The sequence below is a fragment of the Podarcis muralis genome, chromosome 14 (genome assembly GCF_964188315.1).
Source record: "Podarcis muralis chromosome 14, rPodMur119.hap1.1, whole genome shotgun sequence".
In the NCBI taxonomy this organism is placed as follows: Eukaryota; Metazoa; Chordata; class Lepidosauria; order Squamata; family Lacertidae; genus Podarcis; species Podarcis muralis.
The window spans coordinates 29,811,631-29,831,659 of record NC_135668.1 but is presented as its reverse complement, the minus strand read 5'-3'; the positions used below and the strand labels follow the sequence as shown (position 1 = coordinate 29,831,659).

Below are 20,029 nucleotides of genomic sequence, written 5' to 3'. Positions count from 1 at the left end.
TCCGGGGACAGATTTGCAAATCCAGGGACTGTCCCTGGGAACTGGGGACGTCTGGTAACCCTATCATTGGGGGGGGGGGGTTCTCTCAACCCCCCCTTCCAATTTAAAGTTCTTACAAATGCAATACAGGTGTAATATGGCACTTGTAATAGTGCCAATTCCGCCATTCAAAGGGTTTCTATGGGGCAAGACAACCTTGTAGGTAAACTGGTCCCAAGTTGCTAAGGGCTTTATATACTAATAGTAACACCTTGAACTTGGTCTGGCGTTTGACTTGACACCCTGACTAATGTAGCCAGTAAGTTATAACATCCAAACCTAGAGAGGCAGGTCTCACTAGGCAGCACCACCTCCTGCCCCTCCTCTGCCTCCCCAGGTGGGAGGAAAGACCTGCAAGAGAAACAGAGTGTAAGAACTTCCCGCTCAAGCGGCCCCCTCTTCATGTTTCTTTCTTTATTCCAGAATGGCGTGATCTCCCTAATTGACTGCACCCTGGTGGAAGACACAGAGAGCACCGATGAGGACAGTAAGTACTACTCAGACCTTAAGCAAAGTCTACAAACCAGAATGAGCCTCCTTCCTTGCCCCCTGCAAACTATGGCCCCACCCATATGGCACATTTAAAGCAGTACCGCACCACTTTAGGTAGTCATGGCTTCCCATGCATTTAAATGAAATAAAAGAATTTTTTAAAAAAAGAACCTGGGGCTTTTTGCATGCAAAGTAGATACTCTGCTTTCCCCACCCCACAGTTTAATTGAAGCTGGCCTATGAAGTGGTTAAAAATTGTATCTGTGAAGTTATATTTTGAAGAATGACTAAATTCCAGTGTGGGGGGAATCACAGATGGTCCCTGAGCAAAGACTGAGCCTGAAGACTGAGCTATGCAAATGCTGCAGAGATGGCTGCTTCTCTCCCACAGACAGCTGAGGAGGGTTTGATCCTGATGCTGCTCACAAACGCAGCAGTCACTGTGCCACCCTCTTGGCGTTGCACCAAGGCAGGCCCCAGCGCAGTTATGGTTTGCACCCCCAAAGTTATACTCACCCACCGTCAATCTGTAATTCACCCTCACAAATCGTCTCGCTGTTCTGTGCTCTCGATTCCAAAGCAAAAGGATCGGGACAAGATATAGACCATCTTGACTTCAAGATTGTGGTGGAGCCAAAAGACAGCCCATCCTACACAGTTATCCTTGTGGCCTCATCAAGGCAGGAAAAGGCAGCCTGGACCAGTGACATCAGCCAGGTAAGGCGGAGTCAAGCCCGGGAGAGGAGGGGCTACCCAAATCAAGGTGCCAGAGGATTGGGGAGTGAGGCACACCCTCACCCCACAGGCCACTCTATAAAGGAAGGAAAATACCCAAAAGAAGTTGTGGGGTGTAGCCCGGGAGAGGGCTTTCTCTGAGGCTGACCCTAAGCAACGAAATCCCTTCCACAGGTGCATCTGCCATCTTTATTCTTATTTATTTACTGCATTTATGTCCCACCTTTCACCTCAAGGTGTGGGGTACATGGTTCTCCTCCTTATTTAACCCCCACAACAACTTTGTGATTTGAACTTGGGTCTCCCAATTCCTGGTCCAACATCCTAACCACTAAACCACATTGGCTTCTGTTATACGGATTTCTTTAGGGACTCGCCTCTTTGCCCTTGCCTTTTGACACCTGACCTGAGATATGTGTTTTGGGGACCCAAATTCCTGTGGCTGTGATTTGTTTTAACCCTTTTAATGTTGAATTTTAGATGTTGTAATCCACCCTAGGACCTGCTAGTGAAAGGCTGTTAATAAATTTAATAACACTATCATCATCATCATCATCATCAAATGAATCATTCAGTGTGACTATAATCTTCAGGCCATCTTGCATAAAGGTTATTCTAAGAATAGTTTGGGATTGGGGGGGTGGAGTTTTGAATGGAGCCAGCATGGTGTACTGGTTAGAGCAGGCTTCCTCAACCTTGGCCCTCCAGATGTTTTGAGACTACAATTCCCATCACCCTTGACCACTGGTCCTGCTAGCTAGGGATCATGGGAGTTGTAGGCAAAGAACATCTGGAGGGCCAAGGCTGAGGAAGCCTGGGTTAGAGAGTCAGACTAGGACCTGGGAGACCAGGATTCAAATCCCCACACGGCCATGAAAATCACTGTCAGTCGGTCACTGCCTCTCAGCCTAACCTACTTCACAGGGCTGTTGTGGGGATTAAATGAGGAGGAAGAGAACCATGTGTACCACCTTGAGTTTCTCAGAGAAAAAGGTTGGATAAAAATGCAAGAAATAAACTAATAATAATTTTTTAAAAGATGTGATAATGGGTGGGCTTTCCAGAGTCTACGCAGACATCCAGATACCTCAGAAAGATTCACCAATGCAGAACTCTGTTGCAGAATTGCAGTCCCTTTGCTCTTTTTGAATGCAGTTTTGAATGCAGCTTTCACACTTCATCCACCTCATTCTTGTGTGTGTGTTTCAGTGTGTGGATAACATCCGCTGCAATGGCCTCATGATGAATGCCTTTGAGGAGAACTCAAAAGTCACCGTCCCCCAGATGATCAAGTAAGTGCCTGAGACGAACGGAGGCACAGGAAGGTAGTTTTCATGGAGTGTTTTTGACATTGTCGGCTTGCAGTTTTGTTCTCCACCCTATTAGGAGCCGGCGTCCCAGAGATTCAGTCCTGAAAGACTTGCCTCTGTTGTGAGAGGGATGTGTGAGCATCCCAGGGCCCTTGCACAACCTTCCCAGACCCCAGTAAGCAAGGCAGAAAGCCTAAAAAGCTCTTTCTGAAGCTGTTTTACCCTGCTCTCCATATATTTATTTATTTTTCAGCTGTGTACCCAAGGTTTCGATCACATAAGTACAGACATCCCCAAACTTGGCTCTCCAGATGTTTTGAGACTACAATTCCTGTCATCCCTGACCACTGGTCCTGTTAGCTATGGATGATGGGAATTGTAGTCCCAAAACATCTGGAGGGCCAAGTTTGGGGGTGCCTGCATAAGTAAATTAGGAGTAAGTGGCTGGTCAACTTTATTTTAAAAAAAAACTTCGTTCAAACTTTTCCCTTTAGATACACAATATTTTTTCAAGAAAAGCAATTTGCCAAACCCTAGGATTCCAGCAATCCAAATTATTAATTATTAATCCAAATTATTAAGATTAAAGGTCTTCTAGAATTTGGCAATACAACCCTGGGCTGCTGTTAAGAGATGAGAAATAAGTTATTTGTTTTTCAAACCCTGTACCGTTTCCATAGACAAGTTCAAAAGCACTAGGTGGAAAGATGGAGTAGCAGTTTATTTATCGAAGAGATCTTAGCAAACACCTTATTCCAAAAGTCAGCCACCTTTGAGCAGTCCCACCATATCTGTTCGTAGGTACTAACTATGGGGCGGGTTGAGGTGTATTCTTGCTTCCTTTGTTTAAAGTGGCTCTGAGCAAGTTGTGGAACAGTGGCAAACAAATAAAATGATGAATGCACAACTGAACCAGCTTACCCGGTTTGTCAGAGAATGCCTGCATGGGCCCCATGAATATTCTGGTTCCCCTATGTTCTGTGGCCAGAAGGAAATGATGGTTTGCCATGCTGCCGTTTATCTGCATCTTTGCACTTTCCAGGTCTGACACCAGCTTGTACTGTGATGATGTTGACATCCGATTCAGCAAAACAATGAACTCCTGCAAAGTCCTCCAGATCCGCTATGCCAGTGTGGAGCGGCTCCTGGAGAGGCTGACAGACTTGAGGTTCCTCAGCATCGACTTCCTCAACACCTTCCTGCACTCCTACCGGGTCTTCACCACGGCTATGATTGTCTTGGACAAGCTGATCACTATCTACAAGAAGCCCATCAGTGCAATTCCTGCAAGGTGAATCTTGCAGGGGTGTCACCTCCTCTTCCGCCTGTTGGAGGAGGATACTTTCTCCTGAGAAATGCAATATGGGCTTGTGGAGGTGAGGCAAAAACACCATGCATGGAGGAGAAGGCTATCAATGATTATTAGCCACGATGGCTATGCTCTGCCTCCACAGTAGGAGATGGCAACACTTCTGAAGACCAGTTGCTGGAAACCACTGGAGAGGAGAGGGCTCTTGTGCTCGAATCCTGCTTGCGGGTTTCCCACAGACATCTGTTGGTCCACTGTGAGAACAGGATGCTAGGCTAGATGAGCAACTAGGTAGATTTCCCAGCAATTAGAAGTTCCAGCCTCTGCACTGCTTGGGGATGGGGCAGACAAAGGAAAGGGAAAGGGAAAGCGATATCAGGTGCAGAGAGTCAATGAGGTCTCTTCTGGTTTTCTTGCCCACCAGGTCTCTGGAGCTCCTATTCGCCAGTAGCCAGAACACCAAGCTCCTGTACGGGGAGCCTCCCAAGTCTCCGCGAGCCAACCGGAAGTTCTCCTCCCCACCACCCCTCTCCATCACCAAGTCCTCTTCCCCAAGCCGGAGGAGGAAGCTGTCCTTGAACATCCCCATCATCACAGGTGGGAAGGCCCTGGACCTGGCTGCCTTGAGCTGCTCCTCCAATGGCTACGCCAGCATGTACTCCTCCATGTCGCCCTTCAGCAAGACCACTCTGGACATCAACAAGCTCTACGTCTCTGCCAGCAACTACTCCAACAAGATCTCCGATGAGGGGGAGGCGGGCACAGAGAAGCCGGAGGAGACCCTTCTGAACAAGCAAAGTAAGTGGTTTCTGGAGGAAGGGGATGTTCCTGTGTAGATTAGGGTCATAAAATTGTAGAACTGTAGGATCATCTAGTCCAACCCCCTGCAATGCAGGTATCACAGCTAAAGAATCCCTGGCAGGTGGCCATCCAACCTTCCAGTCATAGAGAGTCCACCACCTTCCAATGCAGTCCGTTCCACTGTCGAACGGCTCTTGCCATCAGAAAGTTCTTTTGTGTGAAATCCTTAAGTGATGCCTCCGTTTGCTCCATCCAGGCCCAGAGACGTCTGTCCGAGAAGAGGCTGACATGGATCCCAACCAGAGTGATGAGGCAGAAACGGAGACCTCGCCAACCAAATCGCCCACGACCCCAAAACTGGTCAAAGGCAAAAACTCCTCAGGTAATGCTAGCAGCCAACGAGAGCCCTCTCCTCCATGAATTTGTCCGGTCTTCATCCAAAGCCATCCAAGTGGGTGGCCTTCAGTGTCTCCTGCGGAAGTGAGTTCCACAGTTTACCTATGTGCTGTATGAAGAAGGACTTCCTGTTGTATGATGAACATCATCATGAACATCAGCTCTCAGCCATGCCTTTCTGAACACCATTGCACAGACCACTTGAGAGAGGCTGTTGACTCTTGTCGATGAGTGTTTGCCAGTGCAGTTCCTGGGGAAGGATCTGGCCCTCTCTGAGTCTCCTTTAACAGCCAGCAAGTGGGGAAGGAGCCCTTGGGGAGTGTTTCATGCCAGACGAAAGCTCAATGAGAATTTTCTCTCCCTCTTCCTGATGCAGAATTCCCTTTGTTCTCCTATAACAATGGGGTCGTGATGACATCCTGCCGGGAGCTAGACAACACTCGCAGTGCCCTCTCGGCTGCTTCAGCCTTTGCCATCGCAACCGCAGGCGCCAATGAGGGCACGCCAACCAAAGAGAAGTACAGGAGGATGTCCCTTGCCAGTGCAGGTGAGAGAATGGGGATTCTTCCCCTTCTTGGGGGCCCCACCCCACTTTCTCTGCAGAGAGAAGAGGCCATGGGGACACTGCAAAAGCCTCATTGATTTGCACGCTCCCTTTGCAGGAATTGTATCCTGAAAGGTAGGGCATAAACACTTGCATTGTGCTGCTGAGGGATTTATTTATTTAATATTTGTATATCACTATTATCATGCTTGTGTGCGTGTTTCACAACACCCCAGTCTCCAAGCAGTGTGAGGTTCTAGGAGCTTACCCATAATTTGTGTTTGCTTTGGAATGAAGTATAGCGGAAATTGTGGTGTCTTTATGATATGTGGTTTATTTACACATATATACAACCTGAGCCTGCGATGGATGGGTTCACAACATTAACACCCCAAGACGGCCTTGCTTTTCCTATAGTTACAGCCATGGATTCCCACAGAAATCAGGCATGGCTCTTTCTCTCTGCCTTTTCAACCTGCCCGCTTCCTCCAGCTTCTAGCTCACATATCTCAGCTCTCAACTCTGGCCTTTTGCCTTTCTAACTGGCAGCCAGTTGAGGGAGTAGAGCCCATCCTTTTGCTATCTAGCACAGAACCATTCCCTTTGTTTCCTTAATGGCTCATTTCCTCACCAGGAAGCTGGACTGGCTATTCCAGGACTTAGACAGGTCTTGACATACAGCCTATTCCCCTCCCCATGCCCCCAAGCTATACATATACCGTATTTCCCCGTGTATTGGACGAGGTTTTTTGACTCAAAAATCACGTCAAAAAACTGGGGTCACCCAATACATGGACAGTGGCATGGGGGGGGGGGAGAAGCTGCGTGCCACCAGCCAGCTTATTGGAGGGAGCGCTACTTCCCCTGATGCTGCAGTGCGCGGTGGGCGCTCCCTAGATCATTTTCCACGTGGCAGCATCAGAGGAGGTGTGCTCCCGGGAGCGCAACTTCCCCCGATGCCGCTGTGTGTGGGGAACGATCTAGGGAGCGTTTCCTGCCCACAGCTGCTTGGGGGGAGAGGCTCAACAACTTTGGGCCATCTCCCCTCATTTTCCTAAAACTGAGTCCCCCAAAATAGGGGAGGTCTTATACAAGGGGGCGTCCTATAGACATAAAAATACGATATATGCAGTTTCAGCAATAAAAACATAAAACCACACAATAAAAACCATATATAAAAAAGTAAAAACAGACATCAATTAACCATTGTGGGAGGATGTAGTCTTAAACTGGGTGGAACAGAAAAGTTTTCAGCTGGCATTTAAAAGTTGACACAGAAGGTGCCTGCTAAATCTCACCATCTAGGAGAACTTGCTGGGTCTTAGAAGGCAACCCTGGGCAACCCTCCTGACCTCCCAGCTAGGTTGGAGCTTATCCTCCCAGGCATCCCTGCATGGCCTCTTCCCCTCCCCTGCTCTGAAGCTGACTCGGCCTCCTCTGTGCTCCTTGCTCTCCTTCCAGGCTTCCCCCCTGACCAAAGGAATGGCGACAAGGAGTTTGTGATCAGGAGGGCAGCGACCAACCGGGTCCTCAATGTCCTGAGACACTGGGTCTCCAAGCACTCCCAGGTATGCTGCTCCCAGAACAAGTGGCGGCAGGAAGCTGCACTGGTAACGGTTTAATTAATTCAACGAGATGGATGAACTTGGTCCAGTGATTCCAGCTTCTCGAAGTCTGATAATCATTCACACCTCCTGCTACCCCCTTGCCTATTAGTGTTCCCCCTAGATAACCCCACCGTCCTCCAGGGGGCAATGCCACCCACTTTGGGAGCCACTGCTCTGACTTGTGAAAATGCAGAATTGATATAGAGGCTGGTTTTTTAAAACTAAGTCTTAGAGTAGATTCATTGGAATGAGTGAACAGGACTAAGTTAGGCCCATTAATTTCAATAGGTGTACTTTGAATGTAGCTTAGTGGAATAACACCCAAACATTTCTATTTTTCTTTTTGCAGGATTTTGAAACAAACGATGAACTGAAGTGCAAAGTGATCAGCTTTCTGGAGGAAGTCATCCATGACCCAGAACTGCTGACACAAGAGAGGAAGGCAGCAGCCAATATCATCAGGCTAGTTACCCTCCTGCAGATCTGTGGTCGGCTGGCAAGTGAGCTGGCCAAGGGCAGGGCCGAATCCCTGGCCACCCAGCTCTTATCCACTGCCACACTCAGTGTGATGTGGGTGAGGCTGCGGGTGCTCATAGACCAGGGTACAATTAAGCGTTGAGACAATAGGCTGGGCTGGGCCTGTGAGCCGCTAGTTGCCACCACTTAAACTAAAGCAGCTAGCAGTGAGAAGGCGCAGAGGGTTCTTCATGGTAGTTCCTCAAAAGTTGGTGGAGTAACTACCAAGAAGGCCCTCTCCCTTCTTTTCATTGGTAGCTGCTTAGGTAGGTCCAGGTGGTGGCAACTGGTGGCCCATAGGAAGTGGCCCAGGGGAGGGCTTTCTCTGTGGCAGCCCCTCAGTTGCGCAATTACCTTCCCATGGAGGTGCATCTGATACCTTCATTATACAGCTTCCAGGGAATGCTGAAGATGCACCTCTTGATGCTGGCCTTTGCCATTTGAGATGTGTATTTCCAGGACCCACCTCATCCCTGTGACTACAATTTGTTTTAGTTTCTGGGTCTTAAATTGCTGTAATCCGCCTGGGGCCTGCTGCTGAGGGGTTAGCAGTACATTATTATTTTTAAAAGAGAGGGAGTGATGTTTTCCCTAGGCCTTTCCACCTCGATGCAAAGAGGCTTCTGCGGGGAAGCAATGAAAATCTCCCATGTGCTTTGGGCTCTTATATTCCAATGCTGCCATTTGTCTCTTGCACCTCAGAACCTTGACTCAGGAGGACCCTGGAGACAATCAGATCACACTGGAAGAGATCCTGCAAATGGTAACTGTCCTCCCACAATTTTTGTCCTCCCGCAACTGGATCACAACAAAGAGCTGTGCTTATTTTTTATTTCCCTTCTGCCTTTATTTCCCTCCGATCCCTTTGTGTTTTGTGGGAAAGAGATGCTTTCATCGCCCACTAGTGAGCATTTCACAACCCAACATAAATTACGAGAGCCTGCTGGGCTTTGGGGCTAAGTGTCTTTGGGTGGTTTTTGTGTAACTCCCCGGTCGTCATGCAAAGGGCCATTTTAAGGATACGCCTGCTTGCACCAGTGAGTCAATGCTGGAAGTTTTGGGGCAAAATTCTTCAACAGCCACTTTAGAAGTCAAGCAGAGAACAGGAATGTCCCTCCTGGATGGCAAGTGGGCTGCCTGCCCAGGAGTCAAGTGGCTTATCCGGGAACATCCTGCACTTTTCTCAGCAAAAAGGAAAAGAGGGTGAGGGCTTTCTAGTCCAGAGCCCCACTCAAGGCAAAACCACTTTGGGAAATTCCTCCAAAGAGAAGAGCAGAACAGAGTAGATGTCACTTTACTTTGCAAGAAAGCGGAGTAGCAGGGGGCATTTTCATTTGCACAGTAAGTTCCTGCTTTACCTTGGTCCATCTAGGCCAATGATGGCCAAACTCGGCCCTCCAGCTGTTTTGGGACTACAATTCCCATCATCCCTGACCATTGGTCCTGTTAGCTAGGGATGGTGGGAGCTGTAGTCCCAAAACAGCTGGAGGGCCAAGTTTGGCCATCACTGATCTAGGCCATATTGTTGACACTGACTGTCAGTAGCCCTCCAGGTTTTCAGGCAGGGAGTCTCTCCTCACCCTTGCCTGGAGAAGCCAGGGTTCGAACCTGTGATTCTGTGAAGGGAAAGCAGATGCTCCACCAGTGAGCTAGATCCCTTCCCCTTTTTGTGTGTGCAAAGAGGCAAAACTGGTGCATTGCGCCAAGCATTTGAGGAGCCCCTTGGAGTGCAGGCTTGAGGCTGCATGGAGTGCAGAGTGCATTCCCCGCCCCCCCTTCACGTCAACAAACTTGTAGGGCTGCCATACATCCGGACATTACCGGGATTTCAAAGGAGGAACTGACATCGGGGGGGAGGGGGGAGTTCCCACTTAGAGAGGATCCTCATCCTGAAGCAGGCCTCTGCAGTCCAAGCTCAGCACTACTGTCATGCTGCCTCTTGTTCCAAGATGTAGATGCTTCCACTCTGTGGCACCTGTAACAGTGCCGGTTCTGTGAATCGAAGCAGTTGAATGGGCATATTTGGGGTAAGGCAATAGCTTGTAGGTATTGCCCACCTGGCCTCCAATGTAAACAGGCCTCAGGGTGAGCCCTCTGTGACTCTTGCTGGTGCTCACAACACACACACACACACACACACACACACACACACACACACGCACATATGCATAGATGCTCACCCCATTGAAGAAGAGGCTGAGCAAGGCCTGGGAGGAAAAGGGACCTCCTCATAGTAGCTCTCTGAGTCTTTGCTTGCTACCAGCAGATTTTGCGCTTGTTGTCTTTGCTTCCATTGAGGGGCTTAAATAAATGCTGGGGCTGTCTTCTTTCTCTCCAGGCTGCAGGAGTCAAGGCGGAGCCCTTTGAAAACCACTCTGCATTGGAAATCGCAGAGCAGATGACTTTGCTGGATCACCTGGTCTTCAAAACCATCCCTTATGAGTGAGTCACAAAGAGGCTTCTTTTTTCCTCCTTTCCATCTCTGGCATGTATGGAGAAGGCAATATTTATTTATTTCATTTCTCTTCTTCGCCTATTTCTCCAACGAGCTCAAGGTGGCAGACAAGTTTCCCTGCCGCCGCCCCCCCCCCCCATTTAATCCCCACGACATCCCTGTGAGGTAGGTTAGGATCCTGATCCTAGGCTCAGATGCTGCTGGCTGGTTTCCCATGGGGATATCTGGGTAGCCACTGTGAGAACAGGATGCTGGACTAGATTTGGCAGTTTGGCCTGATCCAGCAGGCTCTTCTAACATTTCTACTGTATATTCTTACCACTTTGCATTTTCAGAGAGTTCTTTGGGCAAGGCTGGATGAAATTGGAGAAGAACGAGAGGACTCCGTACATCATGAAGAACACCAAGCACTTCAATGATGTGAGTTCGGGCTCTAGGGATCTGAACAGCTTTGGAGGAGCCCAGAGGGGAAGAGGGAGCGGTGTCGTATAGCATTGCAGTCAGTGGGTGGCCAGGCTGGAGAGGTCCTTGTTCCCAGATCTGCCTCTGTGGTTTAGTGGTTAAGAGTGGTGGACTCGTAATCAGGTGAACCGGGTTCGCTTCCCCACTCCTCCACATGCAGCTGCTGGGTGACCTTGGGCTAGTCACAGTTCTCTGAAGTCTCTCAGCCTTCTCAGCTTCACAGAGGTGTTTGTTGTGGGGGAGGAAGGGAAAGAAGATTGAGAAGAAGAAGAAGAAGAAGAAGAAGAAGAAGAAGAAGAAGAAGAAGAAGAGCAGGAGTAGTTTGGATTTGATCCCGCTTTATCACTACCTGAAGGAGTCTCAAAGCGGCTCAGAATCTCCTTTCCCTTCCTCCCCCACAACAAACACTCTGTGAGGTGAGTGGGGCTGAGAGACTTCAGAGAAGTGTGACTAGCCCAAGGTCACCCAGCAGCTGCATGTGGAGGAGCGGAGATGCGAACCCGGTTCCCCAGATTACGAGACTACCACTCTTAACCACTACACCACACTAGCCTCTTTGAGACTCCTTATGGGGAGTGAAAGGCGGGGTATCAAGTCTAAACTCCTCTTCCTCCTCCTGTGAGAATCTGGATCTGCTCTCCTTTTCAGAAGGAAAGCACTCAGGCAGAAGTTTGACTTTGGCAGGATTTCAGAGGGTCTGCTTGACATGGAATGGCTGGAAAGCTTTGATGTTTGTTCAGCAAATGGCCAACTGGCTAAACCAGTCTCCAAAACCACCACCCCTCCTTCTCTCTTCTAAATAGCATTAGCACTTGTCGATTACAGTTGAAGATTTCTCCTGAGGTGCCGGAAATGCACACGTGGTTGGAAAGGGCAGAGGCAGAGGCAGGGGGCAGGGCAGGGATTGTTAAAACTGAGGCCAGGTGAAAATGAAATGCAGAAAAGCATAGATGGCCATAATGATGTCATGATCATTTCAACCTCCCAGAATTCTCTGAAACTGACCTTAGTACTTTGAACTGAGGCTGCCAAGTTTAAACTGTTTTTGAGAACCCCAAAGCTTGCCACACTTTGTGACACTTTCCTCCTTTGTCCTAATAAAAGGTATTATTATCCTACTGAAGACTGAAGCTCCATCCCCCTTATTGACCTCCCTTTTTATGCTGAATTACAGCTCGCCAAGAGGTTCAGGGCAGATAAAAGAAAGTCCTCCTTCACGCAATACATACGGTAGTTAAACTGTGGAACTCACTCCCACAGGAGGAGCTGGTGGCCACCAACCTAGATGGCTTTAAAAGCGGGTGAGGCAAATTTGTCAAGGAGAGGGCTATTGGTGCCTACCAGCCATGATAACTATGCTCTGCAATTGCTGGAAACCACTGAAAGGAAGTGCTCCCAAAGGAGGACTGTGTAATTGCAGTTATGAACACGGATGATTGTCAGAGACGCTGAGGGAAGTTAAAAAAAAAACCAAGAGGTAATTTGTTGTATTTTGGAAAACTGTATAAATGTTTGAAAAATAATAAAAATTTATGGCGAAAGGAAGAGTGCTCCCGTGCTTGGGCCCTCCTTGCTGGTTTCCCATAGGCATCTGGTTGGCCTCTCTGAGAACAGAAAGCTGAAACAGATAGGGTATTGGCCTGATCCAGTAGGCTTTTGTTCTCTTCTTATGTTCTGAGCTATTTTTTGTGGATGGAAACAGGACGCAGGTTTTTATTACATGATGTGTAGTAGTAGAAGTAGTAGTAGTAATATATTTATACCCTGCCCATCTGGCTGGGTTTCTTCAGCTACTCTGGGTGCCTCCCAACAGAATATTAAAAACACGATAGAACATCAAACATTAAAAACTTTCCTAAACAGGGCTGCCTTCAGATGTCTTCTGAAAGTCAGATAGTTATTTATTTCCTTGACATCTGATGGGAGGGCATTCCACAGGGCGGGCGCCACTACCAAGAAGGCCCTCTGCCTGGTTCCCTGTAACCTCACATCTTGCAAACCGCCAGAAGGCCCTCAGAGCTGAGCGATAGGGGTGGAGAAGCTCCTTCAAGTATACTGGGCTGAGGCCATTTAGGGCTTAAAGGTCAGCACCAACACTTTGAATTGTGCTCGGAAACATACTGGGAGTCAATGTAGGTCTTTCAGGACCGGTGTTATATGGTCTCAGTAGCCGCTCCCAGTCACCAGTCTAGCTGCCGCATTCTACATTAGTTGTAGTTTCCGGATCACCTTCAAAGGTAGCCCACATAAAGCGCATTGCAGTAGTCCAAGCAGGAGATAACTAAGGCATGTACAACTCTGGCGAGACAGTCTGTGGGCAGGTAGGGTCTCAGCCTGCGTACCAGATGGAGCTGGTAGACAGCTGCCTTGAACGCAGAATTGACCTGCACCTCCATGGACAGCTGCGAGTCCAAAATGACTCCCAGGCTGCACACCTGGTCCTTCAGTGCTAGGATGTCTGTTCATATGGGCACGGTTTATAACGTAATTATACCCATCTGTACTTTCCTGTGTCCCATTTATTTCTGATCTCCCTATTTACAATCCTGTGTAAGTGTGTGTAAATAGTTAGGTCACAATAACCTCCAACTCTGGATAACACTTCATGCACCTGCTGAAAACAACAACAACCTTATGCCACAATGAATTTGTTAGTCAGCTGAAGCAAAACAGCAACCAAGGTTCTTGCGGCACCTTAAAGATGAACATGGAAAACATGGATTTCAAACTCTTTACCCATCTTAGTTACAGATAGATGTCCAGTAAAGGTAAAGGTAAAGGGACCCCGACCATTAGGTCCAGTCGTGACCGACTGGGGTTGTGCACTCATCTTGCTCTATAGGCCGAGGGAGCCGGCGTTTGTCCGCAGACAGTTTCCGGGTCATGTGCTTTCGAACTGCTAGGTTGGCAGGAGCAGGGACCGAACAACGGGAGCTCATCCCGTCGCAGGGATTCAAACCGCCGACCTTCTGATCGGCAAGTCCTAGGCTCTGTGGTTTAACCCACAGCGCCACCTGCATCCCAAAATGTCCAGTAGGAGGCAGCAAAAAAAATGTGGTGAAACCTTGGCGACCTCATGCTTTAGGAGCCAACCCTGCGGACAAGTTCTGTAAACTCAGAGCCCTGTCAAGTCCATGCATGTGCCCCTGAGATAAAAGTACATTTGTTTTCCTGTCCTCATGTTTTTGTGCTTGAGCTTAGGGCTCTGTGATCCTTTTAAATGGCACACAGGCGGTCCTGATGACCGCCGGCCTGTGCGGCTCCCCTCCCCCCCCTACAGATCAGCAACCTGATCGCCTCCGAGATCCTCCACAACGAGGACATCACCGCCAGGGTGAGCGCCATCGAAAAGTGGGTGGCCGTGGCCGACATCTGCCGCTGCTTGCACAACTACAACGCGGTCCTTGAGATCACCTCGGCCTTCAACCGCAGTGCCATCTTCCGCTTGAAGAAGACATGGATGAAGGTGTCCAAGCAGGTGGGTATGCCAGCGGGGAGCACGAGGCAAAGCTCTGGGGTCACTTTGGACTCGTAGAATTGTAGAGTTGGAAGGGACCCCGAGGGGCCATCTGAACAAACCCCCCTGCAAGGCAGGAAACTGCAGCTAAATAATCCCTGACTCTCATATATTGAAATTTTGAGAGCTGTCATGGTAGTAAATAATATAAGAAAATAATTGTGGGGTTTATTTTATTTAAATGCATATGCTCACTATTAGTAAAATTGATGCAATATCAAACACATCTATCTATGTATCATCTATCTATCTATCTATCTATCTATCATCTATCTATCTATCTATCATCTATCTATCTATCTATCTATCTATCTATCTATCTATCTATCTATCTATCTATCTATTATCTATCTATTTATCTATCTATCTCTATCTATCTATCTATCTATCTATCTATCTATCTATCTATCTATCTATCTATCTATCATCTATCTATCTATCATCTATCTATCTCTATCTATCATCTATATCTATCTATCTATCTATCATCTATCTATCTATCTATCTATCTATCTATCTATCTATCTATCATCTATCTATCTATCTATCATCTATCTATCTATCATCATCTATATCTATCTATCATCAATCTATCTATCATCAATCTATCTCTATCATCTGTCTGTCTATCTGTCTATCTAAAATCATTCAGGGAAAAGGGTTGTAGCTCAGTGGTTGAGCATCTGCTTTGCGTGGAGAAGGTAAAATATTCAGTTCCTGGTGGCATGCCCAGGTAGGGATGGGAGCCCCCCCCCCCCCAAGAACTCTGAAGAGCCATGGCTGCCAGGCAGTGTAAAGCTAGAGGGATTATTGGTCTGACTTGGTAGCTTCTGAGAATGCAGATCCCTTCAGAATCATGAGAACTGGGCACCGATCCACGCAGCCCAGCACAATGACTGGCTTTGTTTGATCTTTGACTTCTGCTGCATGCCAGTCTATGTGCAGAGGCGCATGCTAGCTGTGGAGTGCTGAGATTTTTTTACTATGTAGCCACCCCACCCCCCTCTCCCAGCCACAGCAGAGAGCTTTGCTTGGCCTATTTTGTGCAGCTCCCGCTTCCTCCTTTCATCCAGAACTCCCCTGCCAGACCACTTAAGAGGCTGAACTTCCTTCTTTGCTGGAACTGAGACCTGGCATTCTCCCCGCAGATACTTATCATACGCTCAGATGGTTCCTCATAACACAAAAGTGCAGCCAAACCAGATGCAGCAGATTTCTGTCTCAGCTTCAGTTTCCGCAGAGGATTCACATAAAGAAAACATTGAGCTGGAACCTCTGTGGTCTTAAGGCAATTTCACAAGTGACCCCCACCCTGTGTTTGAACTTCTGTGTTGCCTTCAGCCCAGTTGTCTCTATTAGGCAACTTAGCTGTGATTCCAGCATTGCAGGGGGTTGGACTAGATGACCCTTGGAGCCCCTTCCAACTCTACAATTCTATGATTCTAGGGTTGCAAGCTGGGATTATTTGGTACAACTAACTGAATGAAAGTTTCCCTGGCCAACTGATAATTTGCCCCGCTTCCTGATTTTGATTCCAAACTGCTTTTTGAATTTGCTGGGCCTGCCTCTTCAGCATGTTGACCAATGCACCCATTTGATTTTCAGTAGCTCAGAAGCAGATCCTTGGTATCATTCCCCAAAAAGGCACACCCCCCCCCCGCCTCCCACCCCAGCCTGGATTCTTCTTTCTCCCTTAACCAGAGTCTGCACTTTCCACCTTACGTCTTTCTTTTCAGACGAAAGCTTTGATCGACAAGCTGCAGCGCCTGGTGTCTTCGGAAGGCCGTTTCAAGAATCTGAGGGAGGCCCTGAAAAAGTAAGTGGCTGGCAGCAGAGCTCGTCCGCCTGGGGGTGGTGCCCATCATGCCTTTGTTTGCAGAATGTGAGACCTTGCGCTGCGTCTGAGGTATGCGCACACAGAATGACAAAGCATGGCACACCTGTGAGCACCTCCAATACGTGCTCCTTCCCACTAGGTATTTGGCAGATATTGCCAGGACCTGAGAAAGTTCAGCTCTATTTATTTATTTGTATTTATAGTCCACATTTTCCCTCCAAGGAGCTCCAGGTGGCTCACCTGGTCCTCCCCTTCCTCGTTTAATCCCCTAGACAACCCTGCAAGGTAGGCTAGGCTGAGAGGGAGAGTGGCTGGCCCCCAAGGTCACCCAAGTGAGCTTCATGGCCGAGTGGGGGTTTGAACCCTGATCATTCAGGTCTTAGTCCTCACAACAGCCCTGGAAGGTAGGTTAGGTTGAGAAGCAGGGATTTGAACCCTGGTCTCTCCCAGGTCTTAATTTGACACTAACCGCTGCACAACACTGTCTCTCCCTGCTCAAAGCCTCAGCTGAGGAGGAAGAGCCACGGTGGGTAGCATGCTGCACAGCTGGGCCTCCAGCCCCTGGGACTTTGCACGCCCCTCATGAGCAAGGGGAAGGGATATCAGCTAAATAACCAGGCGTGAGAGACTGCGAAAAGGAAGAGGCCCTTCAGAGGGCAGGGAGGAATGCTTTGGCCTCTGCACTGAATGCAGAGAATCTCATAGGTTCCAGAATTCTAAGACATTCCTATTTGCGCAAGGGAGAGGGGTCTGCGAAGCTGGAAACTCATTCATACTTGATGTGGACTACATTGGAAAGTACCGTATTTTTTGCTGTATAAGACTCACTTTTTCCCTCCTAAAAAGTAAGGGGGAAATGTGTATACGTCTTATGGAGTGAATGCAGGCTGCACAGTTATCACAGAAGCCAGAACAGCAAGAGGGATTGCTGCTTTCACTGCACAGCGATCCCTCTTGCTGTTCTGGCTTCTGGGATTCAGAATATTTTTTTCCTTGTTTTCCTCCTCCAAAAACTAGGTGCGTCTTGTGGTCTGGTGCGTCTTATAGAGCGAAAAATACAGTATGGCATGGAAAGAGGGAAAGTTTTTCTCCCTCTTTCGTAAGGCTACAACTGGCGGGCATCCAACGTTGGATGATTCAAGACAGATAATAGGAATCCCTTCTTCGCACATTGCATAATTAAGCTCTGGAGTTCACTCAGGTGGCAGTGGTGCCTATCAACTTGGATGGCTTAAAACGAGGATTGGACAAAGTGATGAAGGAGGAGAGGGCTATTGATGGCTAGTGGCTCTGCCTCCCACAGGCATCCAGTTGGCTTCTGTGAGAACAGCATGCTGGACTAGATGGGTCATTGACCTGATCCATCAGACCCTCCTTATGTTCTTAAGTGTCAGACCTGATGTGAGGGGGACACAAAAGCTCTCCCTGCAGGGTGTAATCTGTGGTGACGGTTTACGAACCTATCTGAGCTGACATGGAGTGAGGACAGTGCCTGTATGAACTCAGGAGAAAGACTATTGGATCACATTAAGCCCATCACATTAAGTGGGACTTCTTTTCTCCCTTCCAGCTGCGATCCACCCTGTGTCCCATATCTAGGGATGTACCTGACAGACCTGGCCTTCATTGAGGAGGGCACCCCCAATTACACTGAAGACGGCCTCGTGAATTTTTCCAAAATGAGGATGGTAAGTTTCCTGGCACAGTGCCTTTTGCCAGGGAGAAAGGGCAAATCATAAGGAGGTTTCATAAGTCTGATCAGATGTCAAGAATAGCCTGACAAAAGGATAGTCCGTGAAGATGTGAACCGCCTGATTACTCCATTCACCAGCCTCAGGCCCTTTTATTTCATGAGCTTTGAGTGTTTCCCCAACAACTTTTATTCCCAGGAGCACAAACATAAGCACCAATTTGTTTTCTTTCTGCACAGATCTCCCATATCATCCGAGAGATCAGGCAGTTCCAGCAGACGGCCTACAAAATTGAGCATCAGGCAAAGGTAACTTCACCGCAGACCCTTTCGGGGGGTCAGGCCTGTCCCTTGCACCCACTGCCCAGAGGTGAGGGTGTCTGAGAGCTCGTTTGAAAGCAGCCTTCTCCATCCTGGAGTCCTCCAGATGTTTTGGAGGACATCTTCCACTAGCATGGACATGGTGGCTGGGGTTGATGGGAGCTGTGCTTCAAAACATCTGGAGGGCACTAGGTTGGGGAAGACTGTTTGGATAAAAACAATGGCTGTAGCTTGAGATCCACCTTGCAGGCTTCCTATAGGCATATGAGTGGCCCCTGCGAGAACAGGATATATTCCTGAATAATTGTTCCTAGGTAACCGTTGCTGAGGAAGGTACTTATAACTTCACGGAGGAGAGGGCTATCAATGGCTACTAGCCAAGATGAATGCTATGTTCTGCCTCCACAGCTGGAGGAAACAATGCTTCTGAACTCTTCCTACAAAACTAGCTCCCATAAAGAGAGAGAAACTATAAGCAGAAGTAGTCTGCTTCTGAATAGCAGTTGCTGGAAACTGCAGGGGAGGAGAGATGCTGTTGAACTCAAATCCTGCTTGAGGGATTCCCACAGGCATCTGGTTGGCCACTGTGAGAACAGGATGCTGGACTAGATGGGCCATGGGCAGGTGCTTCTTCTGAGGCCATTAAGGAACCCTATGGTTAGTTTGTTGCACGGTATCCCAAGACCAACAGATCTGTTCCCAGCCATCTGACAACAGGCTCACAGCACTGGGCTCTCTCCCCTTGGGTCCAGAGGGAGCAGTATTGACCCCTTGCTGCCTCCCTTTCCTTCACCCTCTCTCTGTTTTCTTTCTCTTCCAGGTCACCCAGTACCTCCTGGACCAGTCCTTTGTGATGGACGAGGAGGGTCTTTACGAGGCCTCGCTCCAGATAGAGCCAAAGCTGCCCACCTGAGTCCAGAGTGGCAGCAGCCCCCTGGGGGCCCTTCCCTGTACACCATGTACCATATTGTACATAGCAGCTGTTTGTTTCTTTTGGGAACCCTCAGTTGACTTCCTCGTATGTGCTTCTCCAAGACCCCACCACCACCACCACCACCCCTCTCCTTGTCCTTAGAATCTGACTAGCCACCGTTTGTCCTGGGGAGTCCGGCATAGACCACTTTGTTGACTGCAGTCCTGGTTCCTATTCAGCTATGTTCTCTTTGTTGTTGATTCTTTGCGTGCGTGCACTGGGGGCGGGGGGAGGGACGGAGGGGGTGGCAGCCGGGAAAGCCACCCATGGGGGCATGTGGGGCATTGCACAAGGGAGCCCCTCCTTACCTGAGGAACAGCTGCCTGCTTTCCAGGCCTCTGCAATCTGGGCACGGCCTTCCATTTTGCCGGGAGGGGGGCGACGGAACACACACACTCACTCCGAGTCATTTCGGACGGCAACCGCTAAGTCCCCCAATACAAGTCATGTAATAAGGGAAAGCAAATTCTTGAGGACGCATTTCACTGAGCAGCGGCAGGAGCAGAGAGAGCCAAGGGGACTCTGACCTCCTGTTGCCAAGGAGATAAGAGAGGCTTGAAGGAGAATCTGACCCGTGGTGGTCAACTGGGCAAAACAGGCTTGATAGTGGAAAGATGGTGGCTCTCTTCAATGGCCTCAGTAGGGTTTGGGTGACAGAGTAGGAAGGAGACAGGCAGACAGGTCTCCCCTGGGGAACAGGTACTCTTGGTGCAAGAGGACTCCCTTTTGTGGGGGTGCTGTCTGTCCCCACACAAATGGGTAGGGAAGCAGGGCAGGGAGGAGACAACCACCATTTGGGTTTCCTGCCTCAAGCACCCAGGTGGCTTGGGCCAGCCACGAGAGGAAGACAGACAGACAGAGACCAACCATATCTTTGAACCTTCCTGCTTCATCGCCCTCCTGAGAGGCTCTGTGTGAATTTCGCTCCTCCGTCCGTAGACTTTAGTGACTCTTCTTAGTAACATAATGTAGAATTAGAGAGGGGAGGGGAGGGAGGGAGGGGAATGGCCAAGTGTTTTTATTAC

General features: G+C 48.8%; 1 protein-coding gene across 2 annotated transcripts in view; it reads left to right on the top strand.

The window, feature by feature from the left end:
* Positions 1–19,236, top strand: part of RASGRF1 (Ras protein specific guanine nucleotide releasing factor 1) — an 85,098-nt gene extending 65,862 nt beyond the window's left edge. Inside the window, exons 11-27 of one of the 2 annotated variants that reach the window (XM_028706484.2) lie at positions 463–526; positions 1,112–1,248; positions 2,476–2,558; positions 3,619–3,867; positions 4,310–4,683; positions 4,943–5,068; positions 5,459–5,629; positions 7,088–7,194; positions 7,583–7,695; positions 8,452–8,512; positions 10,088–10,191; positions 10,540–10,624; positions 13,947–14,144; positions 15,920–15,999; positions 17,591–17,708; positions 17,951–18,019; positions 18,852–19,236. In XM_028706484.2, coding sequence (XP_028562317.2) covers positions 463–526; positions 1,112–1,248; positions 2,476–2,558; positions 3,619–3,867; positions 4,310–4,683; positions 4,943–5,068; positions 5,459–5,629; positions 7,088–7,194; positions 7,583–7,695; positions 8,452–8,512; positions 10,088–10,191; positions 10,540–10,624; positions 13,947–14,144; positions 15,920–15,999; positions 17,591–17,708; positions 17,951–18,019; positions 18,852–18,944 — 2,232 coding nt within the window. In that variant the 3' untranslated portion in view covers positions 18,945–19,236. The remainder of the gene's footprint in view (positions 1–462; positions 527–1,111; positions 1,249–2,475; positions 2,559–3,618; positions 3,868–4,309; positions 4,684–4,942; positions 5,069–5,458; positions 5,630–7,087; positions 7,195–7,582; positions 7,696–8,451; positions 8,513–10,087; positions 10,192–10,539; positions 10,625–13,946; positions 14,145–15,919; positions 16,000–17,590; positions 17,709–17,950; positions 18,020–18,851) is intronic. The other variant, XM_077919117.1, reaches the window with a different exon arrangement.
* Positions 19,237–20,029: the final 793 nt, after the last annotated feature.